At 51.9% G+C, this 22,096-nt stretch overlaps 2 protein-coding genes across 11 annotated transcripts in view; one reads left to right on the forward strand and one right to left on the reverse strand.

Moving 5' to 3' along the window:
* Nucleotides 1-163: 163 nt before the first annotated feature.
* On the reverse strand, nucleotides 164-21,400 carry MAP1A (microtubule associated protein 1A). Of its 2 annotated transcripts, XM_003928937.4 has the most exons (7): nucleotides 21,134-21,400; nucleotides 20,076-20,177; nucleotides 11,047-11,129; nucleotides 10,658-10,798; nucleotides 2,259-10,446; nucleotides 1,900-2,120; nucleotides 164-1,697 (listed from the first exon to the last, which is right to left on the reverse strand). In XM_003928937.4, the coding sequence occupies exons 1-7, from the start codon at nucleotides 21,369-21,371 to the stop codon at nucleotides 1,542-1,544; spliced, it is 9,129 nt and encodes a 3,042-aa protein (XP_003928986.1). In that variant the 5' UTR covers nucleotides 21,372-21,400; the 3' UTR covers nucleotides 164-1,541. The 2 variants fall into 2 exon arrangements, with proteins under 2 accessions (XP_003928986.1, XP_003928985.1); XM_003928936.4 differs by lacking the exons at nucleotides 20,076-20,177; nucleotides 21,134-21,400 and adding an exon at nucleotides 14,063-14,168.
* A 151-nt stretch (nucleotides 21,401-21,551) lies between these two features.
* TP53BP1 (tumor protein p53 binding protein 1) overlaps nucleotides 21,552-22,096 on the forward strand; it is a 124,199-nt gene continuing 123,654 nt past the window's right edge. For 8 of the 9 annotated variants that reach the window (XM_074393754.1, XM_010339553.2, XM_074393753.1 and 5 more), the window contains exon 1: nucleotides 21,552-21,983. The gene's annotated coding sequence lies outside the window, so the exon portion shown is untranslated. The remainder of the gene's footprint in view (nucleotides 21,984-22,096) is intronic. The other variant, XM_074393750.1, reaches the window with a different exon arrangement.

A 22,096-nucleotide genomic window follows, 5' to 3' on the forward strand; every position in this document is an offset into this window, starting at 1 on the left:
TCTCCATACTCAGGCACAAGCGTTTCCAGTAATCAAAAGCACTGGAGTCTCCTAAGATAAATTCAATGCTGGTTGAAATAGAGAGGTAGGAGCCAGGGCCCGGCAACTCCCAGCAACTAAGCAATGTATGGAATCAGAAAAACCTAAGCAGCACTACACCATCTGCAATGAATTCAGTTTATTGTTAGAGTTGGAGGTGGCTCCGTTACAGCAGCTGGGAACTATAGCAGGGAAGTGTGGGGAGGAGCAGAGCACAGCAGCACGGGGAGGGTGGAGCTAGGAAGTACACTAGGTGGGCTCAATTTGGTTTCCAAATAGTTTGGCAGAGAAGGTGAGCCCAGGTGACTACCAGCTTCTGGTTTCTCAGTTCAGCAGTAGTCTGACAGTGCTGCTCACTGGCTTGCTTGGGATGAGGTCCTCTCCTGGGGTGGTATTTTCGGCCTGTTTTCACTTTACTCTGTAAGAGTTAAGCTATGACTCAGCTGCTTCTCCCTTTTTCCTTCCTCCCTCTCATTTTCCCCAAGTCCTCTGGCCTGGCCTCCATCTCTCAGATCATCTAAGAGTGGGTTTGGAGAGGCAGCCAGCGTTCCCATTTCAGCTGCAGGATGGCATAGTGGAATGTTGAAGGAGTCACACATTGCTGGGGTGTCAAATGTTGGGATGTCAGGCAGTTGCTTATTTTTAACCCATTAACACACCGGGCCACAGCAGATGACCACATGCAGAGAAGCCAAGCAGGGGATGAGAAGGGATCAGGATAATTGAAATGGGGTGAGTAAAAACTTCAAAGAGTCAGGGAGTTTGGAAGAATTCTGGCATTGGGAATGGGCTCTCCTTGCCCTTTTGTGCTGTCTGGACACAGCCTTGGGATGTGAATGGTATACAGCAGGGGCTGGGGAATAAGCTCCTTTCTCCTCTCACCAGTCTATCTATTGGTCTAAAGAGCTTCAAGTTTTAAATTGAGACATTCAGATCCTGAGGGAAGCAGTAGAACAGTGTAGTAGTGGGATAACCCCAGGCCCCTGCTAGAACTCAGACACTGGTGGGTGGGGAGATGGGGGATGGGAGATGGAGGAAAGGGTGCAGCTCTGGGCACCTCACTGACACTATCCGGCCCCCAGGTCACATAAATTGCTATTGGAAATCCTTCCTGGGATGCCAAATAAATAGATTGAGATAAAGAGGTCCTTGGTGTTGGGGATATAATCTGCCTCTATGAGGGAGGAGGTTGCTCTCTGAGACCTATCCTCAGTCCCCATCCAATACCAGCATTTGACAGTGCTAGGAGAGGGTTCTCGGGCATCAGATGCTATCCCATCCTAATTTGTCCCCTTCCCCTATCCTTTGGTTTGAGACCCCTCTCAGGAATGGATGACGGGAAGGGACAATCCCTCCCATTTAGCCCAGCCCCAGTCCCCACAAGAAGACATCTCCCTCCCCTCCCCCTAGCTCCCATCTCCCTCAACACCACAGGACTCAGCAGTAGCCATTATCTAAAGGAGCTGGGGGAGTGGATCCTTGGGGAAGGGAGGGCGGCTCTTTCAGAACTCAATCTTGCAGGCAGGGAAGGACTCATCCTGCATGACCACGGTGCTGCTGCTAGCCAGGACCAGGACGTTCAGTTGCTGCTGCTGCTCATGAGTTTGTTGATACCACTCACGAGTCACCTCCGTGTCATGAGTAGGGATCAGAGTTACCTAGGAGGGAGATAAGACATGCCTGATGTGAGAACATGAAGGGAAGGTAGGTGAGGGGGAAGGGGAACCTGATGGTCTCAGAAACAGCCCTGTTGCCCTTAGAAAAGGTCCATCCTTTAATAAATAGGGACCGTGTTCTAGTGTTCTACTCCTCTGAGTGAGCTTTGACCAAACTACTTCCTTGGTGTCCTTTGCTACTCACCTGAAGATTCTCCCCCCACTGGGCCTTGCCCTCCAGCAGGGCATCCAGCACGGCCCGGCTTGGCTCGCCATTGGCAGGGTCATTCCCACTGACCACATAGTAGGATGCACGCACTCGACGGAAGAAGTCAAGGTCAGCAGTCTTGCCACTGCAATGATTCGGGATATAGGCGAGATCCACATATACAGGGGCACCAGAGCCGCCCTTGGAACTCAAGGCCACTGCAGAGACAAGCCAGTATTCATTGTAGAGGAAAAGTAGAACACTTTTGGCAACCTTCTCTTTCCCACTCCTGGAGTCTGACCAGCTCACACCCAGCCCTAACCCATACTCTCTGCCACTTTTCATTATATACTTACTCGGTCCTGCCTTGAGTCCATTGACTAGGCCTTTGGACATGGGGCTGTGTCCATCCTTTTCCTCTGCTGGGGTGACCTGGCTTGGAGTGCTGCGTGGTCGGGGTGGGGCCCGGGATGCTCGATCTGCAGGTCCTTTACCAGGGGTGGGTGATCGTTTTCCTCGAAGATCCAGACGCCGTGCAGGGGATGCTGGCTTGGCCCTGCCTGGGGCCCTACGCCCTACTCGCCCCTGAACCTTCTCCTTCTCCCGTAGCCTCTCTACTCTCCCAGACTCTGAACTGAGCCCCTCAGGGTCAGCCATGCACACATCAGGGCGGGGAGGTGATGGGCGGGGGTCTGGCTGTGGGAGAGGGGGTGGGTCATGGCCAGGCCTGGGATGGTGAGTGCCACTGACCCCCCCAGCTTTGTCCACAGGCAGGAAGTCCCCATCTTCATCTGAGTCAAGGGCTGCCTCTGCTGTGATGGATGGACACTCCTCAGTTTCTGGTGGGACATCAGAATCTGACTGTGAGGAGCCTGAGTCGCTGGCTGATGTGGGGGGTGTCTCATCAGCCACAGGGCATGGGCCCCCAGTGGTCCCTGACCCCCCTGCCTGGCGCCGCCCGCCTCTTCCTACCAGCCGAGCTTCCTCAGTTGAGAGGTCACTGTCATCTGTGGATGGGGGCAGAATTGGGTTCAGGAAGGATGGGGAGAGCTCCCCCCGAGGGGGTCGGGGCTCAGCAGCACATCCCTGGGGCCCAGCCTCAACCTCAGGAGAGGCACTGCTGGGTGTGTCACCAGAGCCCCCTCCAGAACACAGTGGCTGCTCAGGGGACAGGAGTGTGTCAGGCCGGGAGCTCCTCTCAGCTCCTTCAGGCCAGGCCCCACGTTCCCAGGCAGGACAGGCCTCGGCCTCTTCTTTTTCAGCCTTGGCTGGGGCAGGGCCTAGGGTGTTAGGGTTGGTTTCAGTTAGGCCATTGGCTGCACAATCCCCAGAGGAATCCTGGGAGGGGCTTGGCTTCTCTGTGGCTGCCCCTGAGCACTCCAGGTGGCGCAGCAGGGTGCCATCACCCATATCTGCAGGCAGGCTTGGAGCTGGAGCTAGGGCCAAGTCCACTGAAGCTGGGGGTGCTGGGCTCAGAGGAGTGAGGTCCCAGAGGCTGTGGGTAGCTGGTTCCATTCCTGGGTCCAGCTCTCCAGACTCCTGTTCTGCAGCCTCAAGGCCTGGAGAGAAGCGCTCAGTCACACTTGAAATCACAGGTGTGGTAGCTTCAGAGGAGGAGCCATCAGACAAGGCTGGTGAGGCAGGTCGTGGCAGATTAGAGAGGAGAGGGGCCTCAGGGGAGCTGGGTGATGGGAGCTGCGGCAGCGAGGAGTCCAGGCTGGGGGCCTTGGTCACTTCCAAGTATTCATCATGCCGGGTTCTGGTGGGGGGTCCTGGAGCCAGAGCCAGAGCTCGGTCCCCAGAGAAGGCAAGGGAGCCACAGGGTGCCGAGCGGGGTTCAGCTGGAGAGGGCAGCTGTGTGGGAGCTGGCTGCAATGAGGAGAAGCCAAAAGCTGAAGCAGGAAAGTCCAAACTGGGTCGGGCAGGCCCCAGGTGTGAGTCCAGGGGAGGGCTGATATGTGCCTCAGTTTCTGGCCACAATGTGGGGGGCCCCATAGAGATGGAGTGAGGAGGACTTGGGGATTGGGCCTCTTTTTCTGGCTGTTCTCGAGCCCCCTTCTCCAGTTCTGAGTCACTAGTGCTATCATCCCAGCGATTCCGGCCTGATTCCTTGGGGGATGGGGACCTCCTATCTGGGCTGCAGCTCAAGATGTTACCATTAAGAGGGGGGCTTGGGCCTTTGCTCAGGATAGGAGCACGGGGGGGCACTGCAGGTGGGGTGAGGCTGGGCTCCACACTTGGCCCTGGCTCTGGCCTTGGGGGTACAGTGGGTCCTGCCAGGGCTGCATAGCTGAAGGTTGGAGTGTCAGATTGGAGGCTCCTGGGTGAGATAGGAGATGAAAGCTCCTTCTCTGCAGATGTATTTCGGCCAGCAGCCTCCTCCTTGATTGAGAGGCATGGGGGCCAATCCCCAGGTGCTCCAAGTGGAGGCTCTCTAGTGGGGCATGCAGGGCCAAGCCCAGTAAGCATCATCTGCTCATAGATGTCTGTATAGTGAAAGCTTCTCTCATCAGGATAGGGTGTGGGCTCTCTCTGCTCAGGCTCAGTCTGCTCAGGCTCATTAGTAGTATGGCTTTTGCTGGCCTCTGGTACCTTTGAGCCCTGTAAGCTGCTGTCAGGAGCCCCAGCCCTACCTTCTTCCCGTTCACCTTCAGCCTTGCGGTAGTCCTTCCCCAGGGGGGAATATGGCCCCCCTTCCAACTCAGCTGCCCCCTCCTGCACTGCAGCCACCACACTGTCATATTCAGCTGTGGCCCAAGAGAAGGGTGCAGGAGTGTGGGGGTTTGGGGCAGGTGTGGGGGGACCTGGAGCAGGGGAGAGGGGTGCAGGGGGGAGGGGTCTGTCCTTGGGCACCCAGGGTGGGATGTCAGCCAGCCATGAGGGGGTAGTGGGTTCATTCTTCATGGGTGGCATGAGCTTAGGGTCTGGGATAGTGCTCTCTTGTCCTGGGGCTGAAGGAACCCTTTGTCCAACCATCTCAGGTGGGGAGGCTGGAGGGGAGATGATCTCAAAGGGAGAGGGAGTCAGTTTGTCCTCTTCCTCTGGTGGCAACCCAACTGGTGATTCAGCAAGCCAGCGCTCCACCTCCAGCCCCTTCTGCGCTGAAGATTCCTGGAAATCCTTGAAGTCTGAGGCCCAGGGGCTCTGGGTTGTGTGTTCCCGCGGGGGCACTTCTTGCTCATCATCTGGGCCCTCATCTAGGAAAGTGCTTTCCCGTTCCTCAGTGTAGCGTGGGCGGGCCCCCTGGCCATCCAGTTCATGAGGAAACCAGACCTTCCGCTCACCGCTTAGCTCCTTCCAGTATGTGTCCTGTTCCAAGGCCACATCCTCTCTGCCCCTCCAATACCTGTTGTCCTGCTCAGGAGATGTGTCCTCCCATGCTGGGACAGGGTCTTTTTGTTCTCCAGCTGGCTCCTCTCTCATAGGAGATGTTTCTCTCCACTCCTGGACCACATCCTGCTCCCCCCAGTACTTCTCTTCCTGCTCTCTGGCCTTGCCCTCCTGCGTGAGGCTCTCTTGTAGCCCCAGAGCTTTGGTCTTCTCCAAAAGAGCTTCTAACTTCTCTTCCACAGCCCTGACCTTTTCTGGGGATTTTTCCTCTACCATCTTCTCCTTTGGTTTCCTGGTTTTATCCTCCTGCACTAGGCTCTCCTGCTTTTGAGTTTGGTCCTTCTCTTCCAGGGCCTTAACATTTTGTTCCAGGGCTTCATCTTTCTGTCCCAAAGCCCAGTATTTTTGTTCTAAGGCCTGATCCTTCTTTTCTGAGGCTCTGTCCTTCTCTTCCTGGGCCTGGAGTTTCTGTTCAGGGGCTTTGTCTGTCTGTTCTAGGTCTCTGCCCTTCATTTCAGCGACCTTGTCCTCTGGAGCCTCATGTTCAGCATTTCTGACTTTTTGATCTAAGGCCTTGTCTTTCTCTTCTGGGATCTTGTCCTTCTGTTCCAGGACCTTGTCCTTTTGTTCTAAGTCTTTGTCTTTTGGTTCCAGGGCCTTGTCCTTCTGTCCCAGGCTTGTGTCCTTTTGTTCTAAGGCTTTGTCTTTATCTTCTGGTATCTTATCCTTTTGTTCCAGGGCCTTGTCTTTTTCTTCTAAGTCTTTGTCTTTTGGTTCTAGGGCCTTGTCCTTCTGTTCTAGGGATATGTCTTTTTGCTCTAAGTCTCTGCCTTTTTGTTCTAAAGCCTTATCCTGCTGTTTCACAGCCTTGTTCTTTACATCCAGAGCCTCATCTTTCTCATGGATGGCTGTATCCTTTGGCTCTATCATATCCTTCTGCTCCAGAGTTTTGTCTTGCTGCTGCAGGACTTCATCCTTTGGCTCAGATTCCTTCTTTTTCTGTTCTGAGGTTCTGTCTTTCAACCTTGGAACTTTATCTTCCCACTCTATGGCAATGTCCTCCATGGCAGGGCTTGGCAAAGACTCAGGACTTTTGGAGAAGGAGCTATCAGGTGTCAGAATGTGTTCACCAGGGCTCATGATCACCCCAGGTAAGTGCTTCCCATCTCCTGAAAGTGTAGAGTGAGACAGTGAACTGGCAGGTGATTTCCTGTCAAGGCTCTCATCTGTGATGTCTGTCTGTGCAGAGTATCTAGTCATCCCATCTGTGGGAGGTAACACTGTGGCTGCGTAGAGCTCTGGAACAGACATGGGAGCTATGTGGTAAGAGGTGTCCTCGGCCTGCATCAGATGCCCCCTTTCTTCCTTCCCAAGGTTTAGTTCCCCAAACTGGAGGGTGCCAAGGCTTTCTGGAGAGAGCTGCTTAGAAGAAACATCTAGGGATGTCTCCTTGCTGGGGCTCTCTTCTGACAGAGAAAGTGACTGAGTGTCTTCTGGAGATACCTCTGGCCAATGGTCTTTGTATAGGTACTGCTCTGTCAGGCCACAGGGAGACTTGGGGCTGGGCTCTTTGTTGGCAGTGTCTGGGGAGGCCACACTGAGGACAGAAAGGGACTCTGCATCTTCAGGAGAGAGGCTTCGGTCAGGATATCTGAGCACCTCATCTTTCCGAGGTTTGCAAGGTTCTTGAGGTGATATCCTCAAACCTCCAGGAAGGGCTTCTGCTCCCGGAATTGGGCCTGTGGGCTCTCCTGCCCCCATAGTCTCAAAGACTATTGCTTTATCCTGCTCTGGCAATAGCTGAATGGTATAGCCTGTATGTCCCTCATCAATGCTGACAGGTGCTTCCTGGGCCTGGGGGCTCCTGGGAAGATGAACCTTCTCTTCCTTCTCCAGTGTTCCCTCTTCAGGCTCTGGCTTGACTGACTCCTCCGCAGCATCTTCTTTGCCCACACCTGGTGTGCGCTTAGTGTCTCCCCAGGAGTCTGTTTCCTGAAAGTCTTGGGGCTCAGACTTTTCTTCCACTGGGGACTGATGAAAGGGTGTATGGGTGGCACTGGGAGGACCAGATGGTGGAGGAGAAGCCATCTTCACTGTGCTGTCATCTGGGCTAAGGCACCGCTCCTCTGCTTCTCCAAGGGGTGGTTCCCCTGGATGTAGGGCATGCCCAGGGGCAATAAACACTGGTGTTCCATATTGACTGCAAAGCTTCTCAGACATCTGTACATTTGTTGTCTCCTCTTCCTCTTCCACAGCTCTTTCTCCAGACAAGCCTTTCCCTATGATATCTCCTCTCTTCTCTGACTCCCCAGTCACAGAGAATTCCTCACAGGGTGGTGATTTGAAGCCCTTGTCTTCTTCCAGTGAGGAGGTGGGTGAGATGGTACCAGCTGATGGCACATAGTCCAAGCCCTGAGTAGCTTCAGTACGGGAGGAAGGGATGCTTGTGACTGTGTCAAGCAACAGGGAGCTCTTGCCTGTCTCCTCCGTCTGGGGAGCTGTAAGTGAGGCCACAGACTGGTCCTCAGCCACTGATGTGGCAAAGGAAGAAAGTTTGTCACACTCAGTGATTGAAGTGGCCGAGGACACATGTTCTTCTTCAGCCAAAGGGGCAGCCACTATGTTAGAAGGGTAGGTAAGTTCAGTCTCTGGTGCTCCATAGCCTTTGCCAGAGGTAGCAGGAACAGCACTGTCAGCAGGTTGGCTGGCTTCGAATGGGCCAGCACTTTCAGGCCCAGGGAGGTCATACGTACTTGTATGAAATCTGGGTGGAGCTGGGCGCTCCTCCGGCTCATCATGGATCTCCTCATCTGAGATGGTCTGCTCAGTCTCTGAGTAGCCAGGGATTGTCTCATCCTGGATGTAAGAGACATGCTCAGTGGCTCCCGCAGGTGTGGTCAGGCTGCTTAGGAATGATGAGGTCTCCTTCTCAGGAGCCTTGCCTTGGGGTCCCAATTCCCGACCCCCAAAAGCCTCCCTGCTCCTTGGAGTTACCTTCAAGGCTTCCTGCGTATGTTTTTGGTAAAAACCCTCAGCTTTTGTCTCGTCCTCTTCCTCCTCATCTGAAGGGTGAACCTCCTCCATTTCTTCTAACTCAGCCTTTTCTATCACATCCTCCTTTACTTCAGGTTCACTTTCCTCTCTGGCTTCTGTTCTGTCTGGGAGCCTCTCTGCTTCCCTCTGCTTCTTGTCCTCCCAGGTATCTTTCTCTTCCTCTGTTTCGGCCCCAGAGTCTAGGCCTCTGTCCTTGCTACCTTGTTCCTCAGGGACCTCTGGGACAACCTCTTTATCTTTCATCACATGTTCTTCCTGTCCCAGCCGTGGAACAGAGGGTGGTGTTCCCTGGATAGCTGTACTCGGGGGTCCCTCCTCTGCAGTGTCTAGAGGGAATGGTTTATCTCTTAGTCCCATGTCCCTTTGTTCAGCCAGCAAACCCCTCTCCTCACGCTTCATCTCCTCAAAGTCCTGTGTGAGGTCTTCTGGTGAGGACAGGACCAGCTCCCTGTGCCCACTGACTGTTGGGAGTGATACAGCCCCCTTCTGGGCTGGGGGTGTCCGGGGCTCAGAAGACAGCTCCTTCTCCCCACGGGCAGCACGGCTCCTGTCTATTTTGACTCTTCCAGGGGCCTTGGCTTTGTAGAGGGTCTTACGTACCTCAGGAGTAAAGGGCTTTAGGTCTGGCTTAGAAATCTTCTTGACCTCAGGTTTGGTATCTTTCCTCTTCTCCTCCTTCTTGGCATCCTTCTTCTCCTCCTTCCTTCCTTCATCCTTCTTGAGCTCTTTCCTCTCCTTTTTGATCTCTTTTTTCTCCTTGTCTTTTTTTTCTTCCAGCTTTGATATCTTTTCTTTAAGGTGCTTTTTCCCCACCTTGTCCTTGATCAGTTTTCGCTTCTCTGCCTTCATTGCCTCACTTGACTCTGTCCTCACCCTCTCAGGCTTGGCAGGCTTCTCTGGGGGCTTCTCAGATGACTCTTTTGCCTTCTTCTCTGTCTTAGCTAACTCCTTGGCCAGCTCTGAGCGGGCCTCCTTGGCTCCCTCTTCTACCACCTCCTCCCGTTTGGCCAACTTGCTCACAGGTGTCTTGGTAGTGGCTTTGAGGCTCTCCTTGCTATCAGCCCGCTGTTTGATTTTGCTGGGCTTGAGGTTGGTAGGCACAGCCCCAGCAGCCAGGTCCTTCTGCGTGGCCACAGGGTAACGCAGGAAGTCCAGATGCCGAAGCTTTTCCAGGCCCTCCAAAATCTTATTCTGGGGAGCATTTCCTGGAAAAAGCACACGCACAATCTTCTCAGTGGGGTTGGCTGGTAGCCAGACCACCAGAGCAGTAATAGAGGTAAGGTAGGGCACAGAGATCTCAGCCTCCTTCCCATTGGCCAGCACGATGCCTGTCTTGGCTTTACTATTGCCTGCCCACTTTTGCATAAGGAACTGCATCTCCTTGCTGTCCTTGACAGGGTTGAGGACATACATGTCTAGCCGGCCCACACCCATTTTGTGGAAGAGGGTCAGTGGCTCAATGGTGTTGCTGACCACACGATACAGAGGCTCAGCCTGGATGCCCAGGCGGTTTAAGTGCTGCAGAGTGAGGCAGGCCTCTTCAATGCTGCGCTTGGCTTTCCGGGAGGCATCAGGAAGCCGCAGCTTATCAGGCACGTTAAAAAAGACAACTCCAAGCTCAGGGGAGATAAGGTTTTTCACCCAGTCACTGTAACTGCTAGAGCCCTGGGACTGCTCCTCCTCTAGCTCTGCCACTTTGCGCTGCAGTAGTCCATTGATGCCTGGCAGGTTGTCTGCCCCAATATGTGTGAGTAGCACCGAGTCAATGCGGTCCAGGTGCCGCACCAGCTTCCAAAAGCAGGACTTGCGATCAGAGCCACCATCCACCAGGATGTTGAAACCATTGACAGCAAAGAGGGCAGAGTCCCCACGACCACCTGGGAAGATGTAGCAGCAAGGCTTGGAGAGCTTGAGGAAGCCCCCTGAGGTTGGGGGCTCTAGCAGGTCAAATGGGGATGGCACATCCACAGTCTCAGAGACATACTCGGAGAACTCAGCCACGCCATCCATGGTGGGCAGCGTGGGCTCAGGGTTTAGCCGGAGGTGCAGGGTCTCTTGGGAACTGGATAATCCCAGGTGGCTCCAATCACCTTCCCCTAAGCAGGACACAGTGAGGAAGGCCTGGATCCCAGGGTCTCTATTGCTGAGCAATTGGGCAATCTAGAAGAATAGGAGATAGAAGCCTGATCAGGTCACTAGAGTTGTTTTGGTCTGACTCAGATTCAGCACCCTAATCTTCACCTCTCTCCAAGGTGAACTCTTACCTTTCTGCCAGGGGCCCCCATGGTTAAGAAATATGAGACTTTCCTTTAGATCCCTCCCGTAGCTCTAGTGCTGCCCTTTCTCCCAGACACTTTGGGATGGAACTTACCTCGGGGTTGTGAAGGACCTGAGCAAAGTTTTCATAGGAGTAGGTGCCACTCTGTAGGATGAGGTCTCCCCCAGGCTCTAAACTTTGCCCACTCAAAATTAGTAGTTTATGAGCTGAAGGGCTGCTAAGAAGATGGTGAACCTAGAATGGAAGAAGGGTAGTGGTCACAGGTATAGGAAATCCAGGGAAAGCCAATGAATGTCCCTGAAGTACTGCAAGAGCATGCTTCCCACTGGTGTCCCTCCCACCACCTCCAGACTAGGCTGGGGACAATAAGTCAGCTTAGATGCCAGAGAGAGGAATACTTGGCCTAATAGTGGTAGCACTGGCAAGGGTGGGTATAGCACTTAAACCAGGCCTGCTTGGCAAGGGACAGGCCCTGGCCTTACCTCAGAGCTGATACTGTCTGCACTGGGATTTACCAGGATGATGGTCTCTAGGATCTCACTCTGGTGGCAAAGGGTCCTCTGGCCTGAGGGAGAGATGTAGGAATTTATATTGAGGAGAATAGGTATAGAAATTGTGTGGTGCAGGAGAAGAAAGAATGTATTATCAGAAAATGGGACTCAGGAGAAAGAGAAACTTGGCTATCCTTGGATCCTGTCACCCTGGATACTGCTGAGTAAGGTCTAGGAACTGGCTCCTCCAGCCCTTCCCTTTCAGGGTTTCCACCTCCCTGTCTTCCACACTGGCTGTCCTCTCCTTCCCTTCATCTTCCACACCCTTTGCTGCCTGTGTCCCCACTCCTCTGCCTGGAACTACAGCCTCAGACTGCCCTGTTGACAAGAAGCTTTTGTCCTGCTGGAGCACTAAGCTCCTGGTGCTGCCTGGGGATGGGGGGCTCAGCTGGAGAGAGGGCCCCTGGGATGATGCTCTTCACTTCCCTTTCTCCTTCCTGGCTTGGCTCTGCCCTGGGCTTTTCTGCCAGCAGAGTGTCTAGAAATAAGGAGATAGGAGCTTCTGTGTCTACAGACTCCCCAACTTTCTTGCCATCCAAGGCCAGAATTCTTGTTCCAGACCCAGAGAAGCCTGTGCTATCTAAACCCTTTATGATTCAAAGAATGGGCATAGGACTATAACTTCCCCTTCTGTCCTTTGGTTCCTCAAAGGCCCAGCCTGCACTAATACACATGCACACAAACATACTGTTCCCACTAGAAGGTTTTCACAGCATCTTCATGTCCCAAAGTTTCAGAGAGATCGGATTCACTACCCCACAACCTATTCCTTGTGAACAGTTTCTTCTCTCATCTTTGCCCCTCTCCTAGGGTCCTCTACCATGGACACAGGGAGTGAAAGGTTCTTGAACAAGAAACACATTAATAAGGAAGGAGAGATTCAGGGTGTTCCCCAGGCCATGGAGAAAAACATCCCCAAATCCCCTATTTCCCTTCTCCAGCCTCACATGAAACACCAAGCAATTCAGCAAAGAAAGAAAGTGGCAAATCAGACAGAAGATGCTGAAGAAGAATGCTGCCATCCTCTGCTCCTGCCCTTCCTCCCCCAACCCCCTTTCTGATTGCAGTACATAGTGGCATTAACCTCATAGAGCATCCAACAGATGGCAGTGGGCTGTGTGGAGGATGCTGGTGGGAGCGCTCATAATTTGTCTCTTAGATCTTCTTCTGTGACCCAGCTTCCTCTTCTTTCTGGGGCTTGGACAAGAGAAGCCTGGGGCCAGGGCCTTTGTTAAGAGGAAGAGCCATGGTGCCAGGATCAGGCAGATGTGACAGCATAGGGCTGCAGATGCAGCTGTGGGGGAAATGAACGATGGATGGTGTCAGAAGGCCAAACCCCATACAGGGTAGGTTGGGGCAAAGAGGAATTCAAGGGTTCCCTTCTATTCACTTGAGAATTGAGGGAACATTTGAGATAACTTCAGAGAACAAGGGCCACCTCAGATGTAGGCAAGGGCAGGGCATGGGGCAAGTGAGGGATATCAACCTTTGGGAAGCTGCCAGCCTTAAGTAGTTCAGATTTAGAAGGGCAAGAGCTCCCTCCACACAAATAAGGTCACACATTTGAGGTAGGAAGGTCAGAAAGACAAATATCTATAGCACACACTGATTTGCTTTCTATCTACCACTCCCCTCTACCCCGAGTCTCCCATTCCTCACGGTCCCCGTTTATCACCACAAGACTTCTCCGATCCCAGTTCCTGTCCTGGCATAAGGTCCTATTCCTCACCCTATCCCTGGGAGTGGTTCTGACTTGCAACTACATGGTTTATATCCTGTGCCTCTCTTTTTCAGGCCTGGGAGAAAGCCATTTCTTCTGCTCCCCCGGCTGTCTCACTGAAGGGAACGGACTCGTTTTTTCCTTTTTCTTTGGAGAGGACCATCTTGTGAGGTAGGGGCACACAGTGCTGTAGTGGGGGGTGGGCTGTGGTGCGGAGGCTGAGCAGGCAGGAGGGCAGGTGTCTCCGCAGTGAGGCAGAAGGGGAGGAGGGCCATTTGGGCAGCTGCAGTTTGCCGCAGTGTGTGAGTGTGTGTGAGTGTGCGCGCTGAGCTCTGGCTCCAGCTCCGCCCCCACCCCCCACCCCAGCATGACAAGTCATTTTCTTGGCTGCTTCTGCATGGGGGGTGGGGATAGGGGGATGCAGAGAGGGAGAAGAAACTGGCTTCTCTGTTCAAGAGCCCCCATCTTGGGAAGAGAGGCAGAGATGAGGTGGGAGTAGGGCTGAGACTGGGAACCTGTGAGGCTGACAGAACTGGAAATGCTGGGTAGCCCCTGGGGAGGGAGTTCTCCATCTCCATAGTGGCCTTAGCGGGCCAGAAAGGGGGGTTTAGAGTCCCAGTCTAAAGCTAGCCGCAGGGAATAGGGTGGGGGGAGCCCACTGCAAGCCGGTTGGTCTGTGAGGAGGCGCATGCCATGTCTTAGTGACCCTTTCCTCCCTTCTTTTCCATACTGTCCCCCACCTTCCCTTACTTGGCAAAAACTCACTGCCCTCCTCACCACCAGCATAGGAGAAGCTGAGCAATCCAGCAGCTGACACCCAGGGGCCCTCCCATTAGGTACATTCCCATAACATCCCCCTTTCTCTCAGATTCTTCTGCCTCTGACCAAAAACATCGCTCCCAAATTCCTCTATCACCCTGGGCTGCCAAGCAGAGCCAGTGGTACCACCCTCTGCTGCTGTCCCAGGCTGATGTCTCCCACCCCCGCCCAGCTGGAGAGGTGGACTGTCAACAGCCCCTGGTGGCCTCTGGTTCTGGGTCCAGACTGGGCCCACAGCCAGTAATGTTCATCTTCTCTCTCCATTTGCCCAGCCTGCCTCCTGCCACTGGGCTAGTTCCAGACGTACCAGATTAGGTACCAGCACCCTTTCCATGACCCCATCCCACCTCCCCTCCCTCCCTATCACATTGTACCCCCACATACCAAGCCCTTTGGTTCGGTTCTTACCCCGGGGTGTGGGAGGAAGCCTCTCATGGAGGCGGCAGCTCCGGCCTCAGCCGGCAGCTTCAGGGAAGAGTCTGCAGCACTTGGGGTGGGAGTGTGGAGGGGGGGGTGCTTGATGAGGAGGGCGGCGCCAGGGCGGGGAAGAGGGGCTGGTCTGTGACGAGACACTGGAGATTTAACTGTTTCTTTGCCTTCATGATGTCCATACGCTAGTGCTTTTGCTTGGCTCTGGGACTGAGGGATTGTCTAGCAGCTCAAAGAGCCTCTGCAATGTCCTATGGCCCACAGGAGCTTTCTCTTACAACCATGCTTAGTTAGGAAATACTCTTTTAGCATCAGCCAAAAGACCAAAGCCCCATGCTAGGGGACAGAGCGAGGCTATAGAAGGCATGGGCTGCGTGGGCTCTCCCCCTTCTCTTAGAAACCATCTGCTGCCTCTTTCCTCAGATGGAACAAGGAAGTAACCTTCAGTCCCTGGAGGAGCAGGAGACAAAGGCTGGGGAACCAAGAACATGGGGTAGGGGTGGGGAACTGCTTAAGAGAAAGGTTGCAGATAGGGAGATGTGCTGCCTTCTTCTGAACCTCAGCTACAGAAACCAAGGAGGGCAGAAATAAATCTTATTTTAGGGTTAGAGGGTAGTTTGAAATTCTGGAGTGGACACATGATCCCTAGCCTATTGGGGTGGGGCACAGGGACCCTGAGAGCTACATGAAGTTCTGTGGCAATGCAGCATAACACAGTAACCACACAGGCACTGATTCTTGGGATTCTTGAGTCATTGGAATATACAGACAAGTCCCTGAAGGGGCAGGGAGCTTTCTGCCTTACAGTGAAGGAGTTTACAAGGACCGAGAAGGATCACCAGGGCCTCAGGGCCTCAGGCTCAAGCAAGGCTTTATGATAGGCCAATTATTAAATGTAACAGAAGTACTTTTTAGATTTAAAAAATCCTATAATGACTGTGTAGGATGGTTGGGTTCCTGCTCTCTCCTTGTTTCTTTGCTGACTCTGTCTTATATTATTCTGATCCTTCTAACATTGATCCTGTTTCCCTTAGTCACTACCTCTGTCTCAGATTTAGTGAAGTGCTTTAGGACTTAAAGGAAGGATCTGGAGAGCGGTAGCACTTCCTTCCAATGGGAGGATGCTCACGCTCTCACATAGTCCTTCCCTGCCCTCTTCCCATCCACTCTTCCCAGTCCTGGCTAGCTCCTAAGGCCTTCCTCACAATCACAGCCACCCATGCATACCCCAAGACTAGCCCCACCCTTGCCCCAGGCTGCCAAGAGCTACTTTTGAAGGTCAGAGAAACCAAAATAGTCTGTGCTTTCAGCAACCCCCATCCCCTCTTAACTGCAGCCAGAGGAGAGGAGGAGCTGAGTCACTAGTACTCTTGGGGTTGAGGGGACAAAGGGGGAGCAATTCTTGCTCAGATCCGGGGATGCAAATCAGCAACGATGGCAACAACCCCATTTGGGTAGAAGCAGCCATCTGCAGAGACACACACAGAAAAGCAGGCTGAGTTCCGAGTATCACAAAAGGAAAATACCTCTCTTCTGTAACTTTATCGTTCTTATTTCCTCCGACCTCAAGCCCTCTATCTCCTCTCTGCTTTCTAGGGCTTTCTGGAGTGTGGTAGGAGGGAAATTTGAGTAGACATTTGCCTTAAGAACAAAATAACATTTCCCAGACCAATGCAGAGCCCACCTTTATTCTCAGCTCAAGGGCCGCACCCTGGGCATGGTGCCAACTCACAGTAGAGTTTTCCTTCAGCCTTCACCCTCTAAACAGCTACGCACCACCACCAACTCTCCACCTGCTGTGTTTCTAGGCTCTGCTGCAATGAAATGGTGAGATGCCAAAGAAGAAAGAGAGGCTTGAGCTCAGACACAAAGTAAGATATGAAACTCTGGATTTGAGACCTGATCCACCATTTTACTAATCATGCTGCTAAACAAGTCACTTAACCTCTATCAGAGCCTGCTTCATAAAGTATGAAATGAGTTTATTAGTACCATCCTCCAATAATGCTGTGAGGTTTGAATTGTATAAAAGATGAAAAAAATGCTCCTTCATTCCTAGACTTCTAAATCTGCAATGTACAAATGCCACTGGAAGTCTTTCTCCCTTTTGTGGAAGATTTCCGAGAGGTCACCTAGGTGATCAAGGAAATTGTAAATCAGGACCTCAGACCAGATCAACTCTAGAGTACTCTTATCTCCCAGGTAAACCCAGAATTAGAGATGCCTGCAGTATGAGACTTGAAGTCCTTTTCATGTCCTTGCTTTCCCGTTTTAGACAGCAATGTAGACCCCAGTTCCAAGGGCTAATGAGCTGCTGTATTATTAATTCAGGGTAACTTTTGTATTGGCAGAAGCAATAGAACAATCACTTCCCAATTCCATCAGTAGAAATGGAGAGTCAGATTGACGGCCTCCTGACTGGTCCCTCAGCCTGTGTTTTTATTTATTTATTTATTTATTTTGAGATGGAGTCTAGCTCTGTTGTCTAGGCGGGAATGCAGTGGCACGATCTTGGCTCACTGCAACCTTTGTCTCCTGGGTTAAAGCGATTCTCCTACTTCAGCCTCCCGAGTATCTGGGTTTACTGTTGTGTACCACCACCTGGGCTGATTTTTATATTTTCAGTAGAGACGGGGTTTCACCATGTTGGCCAGGCTGGTCTCAAACTCCTGACCTCAAGTGATCTGCCCACCTTGGCCTCCCGAAGTGTTGGGATTACAGGTGTGAGCCACCACACACGGCCCTGTGTTTTTTAGTCTTCGAATATTAGTTATGAATTATGAGCCCTCCCCTCCATTTCCTATAGGTATCCAATAGTAAAAGAATCACAAAATTATTGAAAATCAGTTTTCCACTGTCCTAATGTTTCTGAGTTTGTATTAGAATGCCTGGAAGATCCAGATTTTTTGTAGGGGTTAGAAAGTCACCACGGGGTCTGGGCAGGGTGGCTCACGCCTGTAATCCCAGCACTTTGGGAGGCCAAGGTGGGCGGATCACCAGATCAGCAGTTCAAGACCACCCTGGCCATCATGATGAAACCCTGTCTCTACTAAAAGTACAAAAATCAGCCAGGTGTGGTGGTGCATGCCTGTAATCCCAGCTGAGGCAGGAGAATCACTTGAACCCAGGAGGCAGGTGCTGAGGCAGGAGAATTGCTTGAACCCGGGAGGCAGAGGTTGCAGTGAGCTGATATCGTGCCACTGCACTCCAGCCTGGGCAACAGAACAAGTCTCCATCTCAAAAAAAAAAAAAGGTCACTGCTGGAGAGACTACACGGTGCAAAAATCATCTTTGAAAGATTTTACCAGACTTGACCACTAGAAGGAGCTACTGACTCTTTATCAGAGGGTCCCTTCTTTTCTGTGTGTGGGTATGTCAATGTGGAGAGGGCAGTCCCTAGGCATAATTGTACTCTCCCTGTCACTGTAGGATACTTTTTGTCTGCTTTCTTAGCATTTTGGCCCAGGGCTTGAGGGTAGGTGATAGATATGGTGGCCCAGCCTGTGGGGTAGTCAAGCCATAAGGCACTAACATATCCCCTTGAGCTCATCCCAGCTGCCTGGTCCCTTTGCGTCCTTACTAACAGAAGGCTGAAGGGAGGGGCAATGTCTGCAGCTGCTCTGGGCTGACTGTTGTTTGTGGGGACAGCTGAAAGAGGAGCCAACAGGGGTGGGGCTGTGGCTGTCTTGAGCAGTGTGGGTTTTTCCACGAAATTCTCTACTATTCTCCTGTGACATAGACAGACCATGATAAAAATATCCAAACCTAAAAATATTCAGTATGCCAAAGTAAGCCCTAATCTGGAGTATATGGTCCTAAAGCCCCTTGAGTACACCACAGCCAAACTCTTTGATGGAAAGGGTCTAGTAGGTGTTTATATATCAGTGCTTGTTTCTAAGAAGTGCCTGAGAATAACTATGTATCTCTCTGTAAGTGTCTTCCCAAGTATCCCTGCATCTTAATCTGAAGAATGACTAGGTACTTTGGTTTAAATTCTTTTCATTTCTTATATTATTCCAGAAACCAGCCTACTCTCAGGTCTCTGTAGCCAAAAGGACAAGGTTAGAGAATTCAGTGTGAATTATTAACATCAGCACATAATCACAAACTTCTGTTAGTCATTAATTTCATCCTCTGTCATCCCTGTATGTGGCCCTGCACCAAAGCTCCTAGGACTACTAAGCGGTAAAACTGTTGATTTTCATCATCATCAGGGATAATGGAGGAAGCCATGACATGCATAATTCTAAACAGAAGAATTCTCAAAAGAGTGAGTGGCCTGCATTACAGAAAGCCAGTCACATCAGGAAGATGTTAGCCTCACATATATTAATATAAAATTGCTGTACATATTCCTAGGATGATAGAGCTTTAGTCATATTACCTTTATTTTCTCCAACTTCCCAGCAGCATCTATAGACATTAGTGATCAGGAAATGATCAAAGATTTGGAAGGAAGAAGCAGTGGAAAAGGAGGAGAGGTAACTAAGGAGAGGTGACTACTATACTGGATAATTGAGAATTATCTGTATAAGATATGAATTCAGTCATTCAGTTGCAGTGGCTGTTGACCTGGATGGATTTTATATTCTATTAAGCTGCATGGATTGGTGTGTCAACATTTTCCAATAACATGAATAGATGCCTAGCTTTTTTTTTTTTTTGTGATGGAGTTTTGCCCAGGCTGGAGTGTCATGGCACAATCTTGGCTCACCGCAACCTCCACTTCCTGGGTTCAAGCAATTCTCCTGCCTCAGTCTCCTGAGTAGCTGGGATTACAGGCAGGTATCACCATGCCCGGCTAATTTTGTATTTTTTAGTAGAGATAGGGTTTCTCCATGTTGGTCAGGCTGGTCTTGAACTCCTGACATCAGGTTATCTACCCACCTTCGCCTCCTAAAGCATTGGGATTACAGGTGTGAGTCACCGTGCCTGGCCCTAACTCTTTTATAATAGGATGTGGAGCTTTCCCTTGTGTCCTCACAGATATCTGTCATGGAGCGATAGTTCCTAAAATCTTATTTTCTCAATTCTCTAACCCACCCATTCCTCCCACCCAGCAGAATGGGAAACTGCATTATGTGAGCTTTGATCTGGGACAAATCTCAGAGTACAACTTGATCTCATAGCAGTAAATTCAGGAGACCCTCCTTCCACTCTGGATTTGATGGTGCCCATCATCTTATAGTACCAGGATTCTGCTCTGCTCTGGAGATCTGTTGGCGAAGCCAAAGCAGGAACCAGAAACCCTGAAACCTGTGCAGCCTAAATAAAAATGCTAGGTGAGGCTCAGTGGCTCACATCTGTAATCCCAGCACTTTGGAAGGCCAAGGTGGGCAGATCACGAGGTCAGGAGTTGAAGACCAGCCTGGCCAACATGGTGAAACCCTGTCTCTACTAAAACTACAAAAAATTAGCTGGGCGTGGTGGTGGGTGCCTGTAACTCAAGCTACTCAGGAGGCTGAGGTAGGAGAAACACCTGAATCCAGGAGGCAGAGGTTGCAGTGAGCCAAAATCGTACCACTGCACTCCAGCCTGGGCAACAGTTCTAGATTCCTTCTCAAAAAAAAAAAAAAAAAAAAAAATGTTAAACAGGGTCTAGGAAGATAAATGGGGGATTCTGGGGTATCTTTAAAGGAAAGCAGGGAGTCCGGGATATGCAGAAAGGGGAACACAAATGAAGAAAGTGAATTTTTGCATGAGAGATGATTGATCACTAAAAGGAGTACCTCATTTCTTTAGTGCATGTCAACAGCTATCCACAAACAACCCGCTTCTCAGGGAGAAGTTACGTTCTCTAGGCTCCCTCCACTATCAAACCATGTCTGCAAAGTATATTCGGTATGTGGGGATAGCTATGGAATTCCATGACTTTCCTCCCTTCTCCTCCACCCAAACCTCCCACAAGGCCACTTCTCCCAGGGAGACTGGATTTCTGCTCTTCGGTGACCAGCTGTCACCCAAATGACTGAAATAAAATGCTAGTCCTAACCTTTGACCTCTGAGGAGAAGTGAGCTAGATGCCGGGTAATGAAGAGTCTCAACTGTTGGTTCAAGTCAAAGGATGACAGGTCAATGTTCCAGGAGAGAATCCCTGTGGGAGAAAAACAAAGAGGATTCTAGATAAGGTTGTGGGTTGGGCGGTGGTGGGACTGCAGGAATACTTTCAAGTTCACAGAACAGGTAAGGAGGGGAGGGTATATGGGCAGTTGCCACAATCAGCCTCAGTGATGTCTTGAAGAAAGGTGGCTAGTCGTGGTATCTTTCTCCCGGTTACCTTGTCTAGGCTTTGCCTAAGACAGAGGGAGGACAGACTTTAGACTAACCTCGGTCATTAATTAGTTTATAAGTAGGAATTTTCTTGTAAGGTTGCTTAGTTGTGGTGGAAGTGACACCTAAGAACCTATTGCCAGATACTGAGAGTTACCTTTTCCAATTTACAGCTAAGTAGGATTCTGTGTCAGCCTTCTATGCTCCCTTCCTTGTCTCCAACCCTCCACGGCTTGCTTCCACCCGCAGGTGGCTCCGCAACATTGCACCACCGCCACAGGCACAGCACTGGGGATGGAAGTGAGGACTTAGGAGCTGGGAGCCACAAAGGTCATCCTTAGGTTGGCTGCTAGCATTTAGAGATTTGAGATTTGTACAGGGCATTCACGAAGCTCCTCATGCTGGTTCAGGGACCATAAAGAAGAAACAGCAAGGTTGGGATGTGGATTCTCCAGGGGATGGAGAGGACTTTCAGGACACCTGGCCCAAAACACTGCGGAGGAGGGTGTGACCAGAGGGGCCCCAGTGGCTGCATAGAGCTCCGCTGCCTCAGAGAGACTGCGGAACGCCACGGGGTGTGTGGGAAGGATGGGCCAGCGAGATGTTAGTAGAGCGAGAGGATACGGACACATGGCATGGAAGATGCAGGTGACAAGGGCGCAGATCTCAGGAAGTGCACACAAGGGATGGATATGCAGATGTATGCATTGGGAGTTGAATGCAGAAGGCGGAGAAGCATAGGATGGAGATACCTGAAGCACAGCCAGAACAGTGGCTCACCTTGTTCAAGGTGGGCCCGCACGGCCCTGAGCTGACTCTCGGTACCGATATCGCCGATCACAATGAGCAAAGAGTGCTTCTGCAGGTCCCAGCGGGCAGCCGCCACCACGGCTCCAGCCTCGCACAGCGGCTCCGCGGGTTTCTGAGGCAGCGGTGAGACGGGACTTCGGAGCCCCGGCCCCAGAGTTGTCTCCATGGCAACACTGTGAGGCCCCACAGGCCCGGCCTCGGTCTCCATGGTAACTCCGGCGGTGTTAGGCAGGCAGCGTTCTCTGCAGGGAGAGTGCGCGCGGTTCTTAAAGGCCGGCGGCAGGTGCCGCTCATTGGCTGCTGCCTGTCAGGGGGCGGGGCACAGGCGCCGCAGGGGCGGGCCGGGGCCAGAGCCAGAAGCGTCCGCTTTGCGGTCTCGCTGGGCCTGAGGGTGGTGGCGTCCCCCTTCCCCCCCCACAACCCCCCCTCTCCGTGCTAGCGGGAGCTTCCACTCAGACTTGAGCGGGGGTGGGGTCTCTGGGGGACCCATTGGAGGGGCTGGTCGGTTGCCTCGGCGCCTGAAGAAGCTTCTAGTTAAGATGTATCCCTGATAAGTACTGTCTGGCAATTCTGCAACCTCACCCGAACTGAGGGGAGCCATCTTGTCCCTCTCCGAGTTTGTATCATTGCTTCCATCTGTGTCTGCGTGTTTGCATTATCGTTGTTTGGCGTTTTTGTTTTTTGCTTGTCACTGCCTGCCTGGGTCCTGCCCGAGGTCTCTATCCTTGGTTTCCCTGTCCTTGCCTCAGGCCCTGGGAGTGCTCTGGAAGTCTGCGCAGTATTGGAGGGGACAGAATGACCTTCCGGCCTTGAGTCCCTGGTGAGTTGTTATTCTGAAGATAGCAGTTGGCTGGCTACTCTCCATCTCTGCTGAGTGCAGGACTTGAGTGCAATGAGCTCAGACTGCAGCAAGGGGGATTTGAGTAAAACCTA

The sequence above is a fragment of the Saimiri boliviensis genome, chromosome 2 (assembly GCF_048565385.1).
Source record: "Saimiri boliviensis isolate mSaiBol1 chromosome 2, mSaiBol1.pri, whole genome shotgun sequence".
NCBI classification, from domain to species: Eukaryota; Metazoa; Chordata; class Mammalia; order Primates; family Cebidae; genus Saimiri; species Saimiri boliviensis.

Bases quoted from the DNA above. Each gene is read 5' to 3' on its own strand.
- MAP1A (XM_003928937.4), bottom strand. From the start codon at position 21,371: ATGGAGACCGAGGCCGGGCCTGTGGGGCCTCACAGTGTTGCCATGGAG. The intron at 11,130-20,075 runs GTTAGGACTAGC...TCTCTCCCTCAG, and splicing joins CTTCTCCTCAGAGGTCAAAG to GCCAGAGGACCCTTTGCCAC. The intron at 10,799-11,046 runs GTAAGGCCAGGG...CTTCCATTCTAG, and splicing joins CAGACAGTATCAGCTCTGAG to GTTCACCATCTTCTTAGCAG.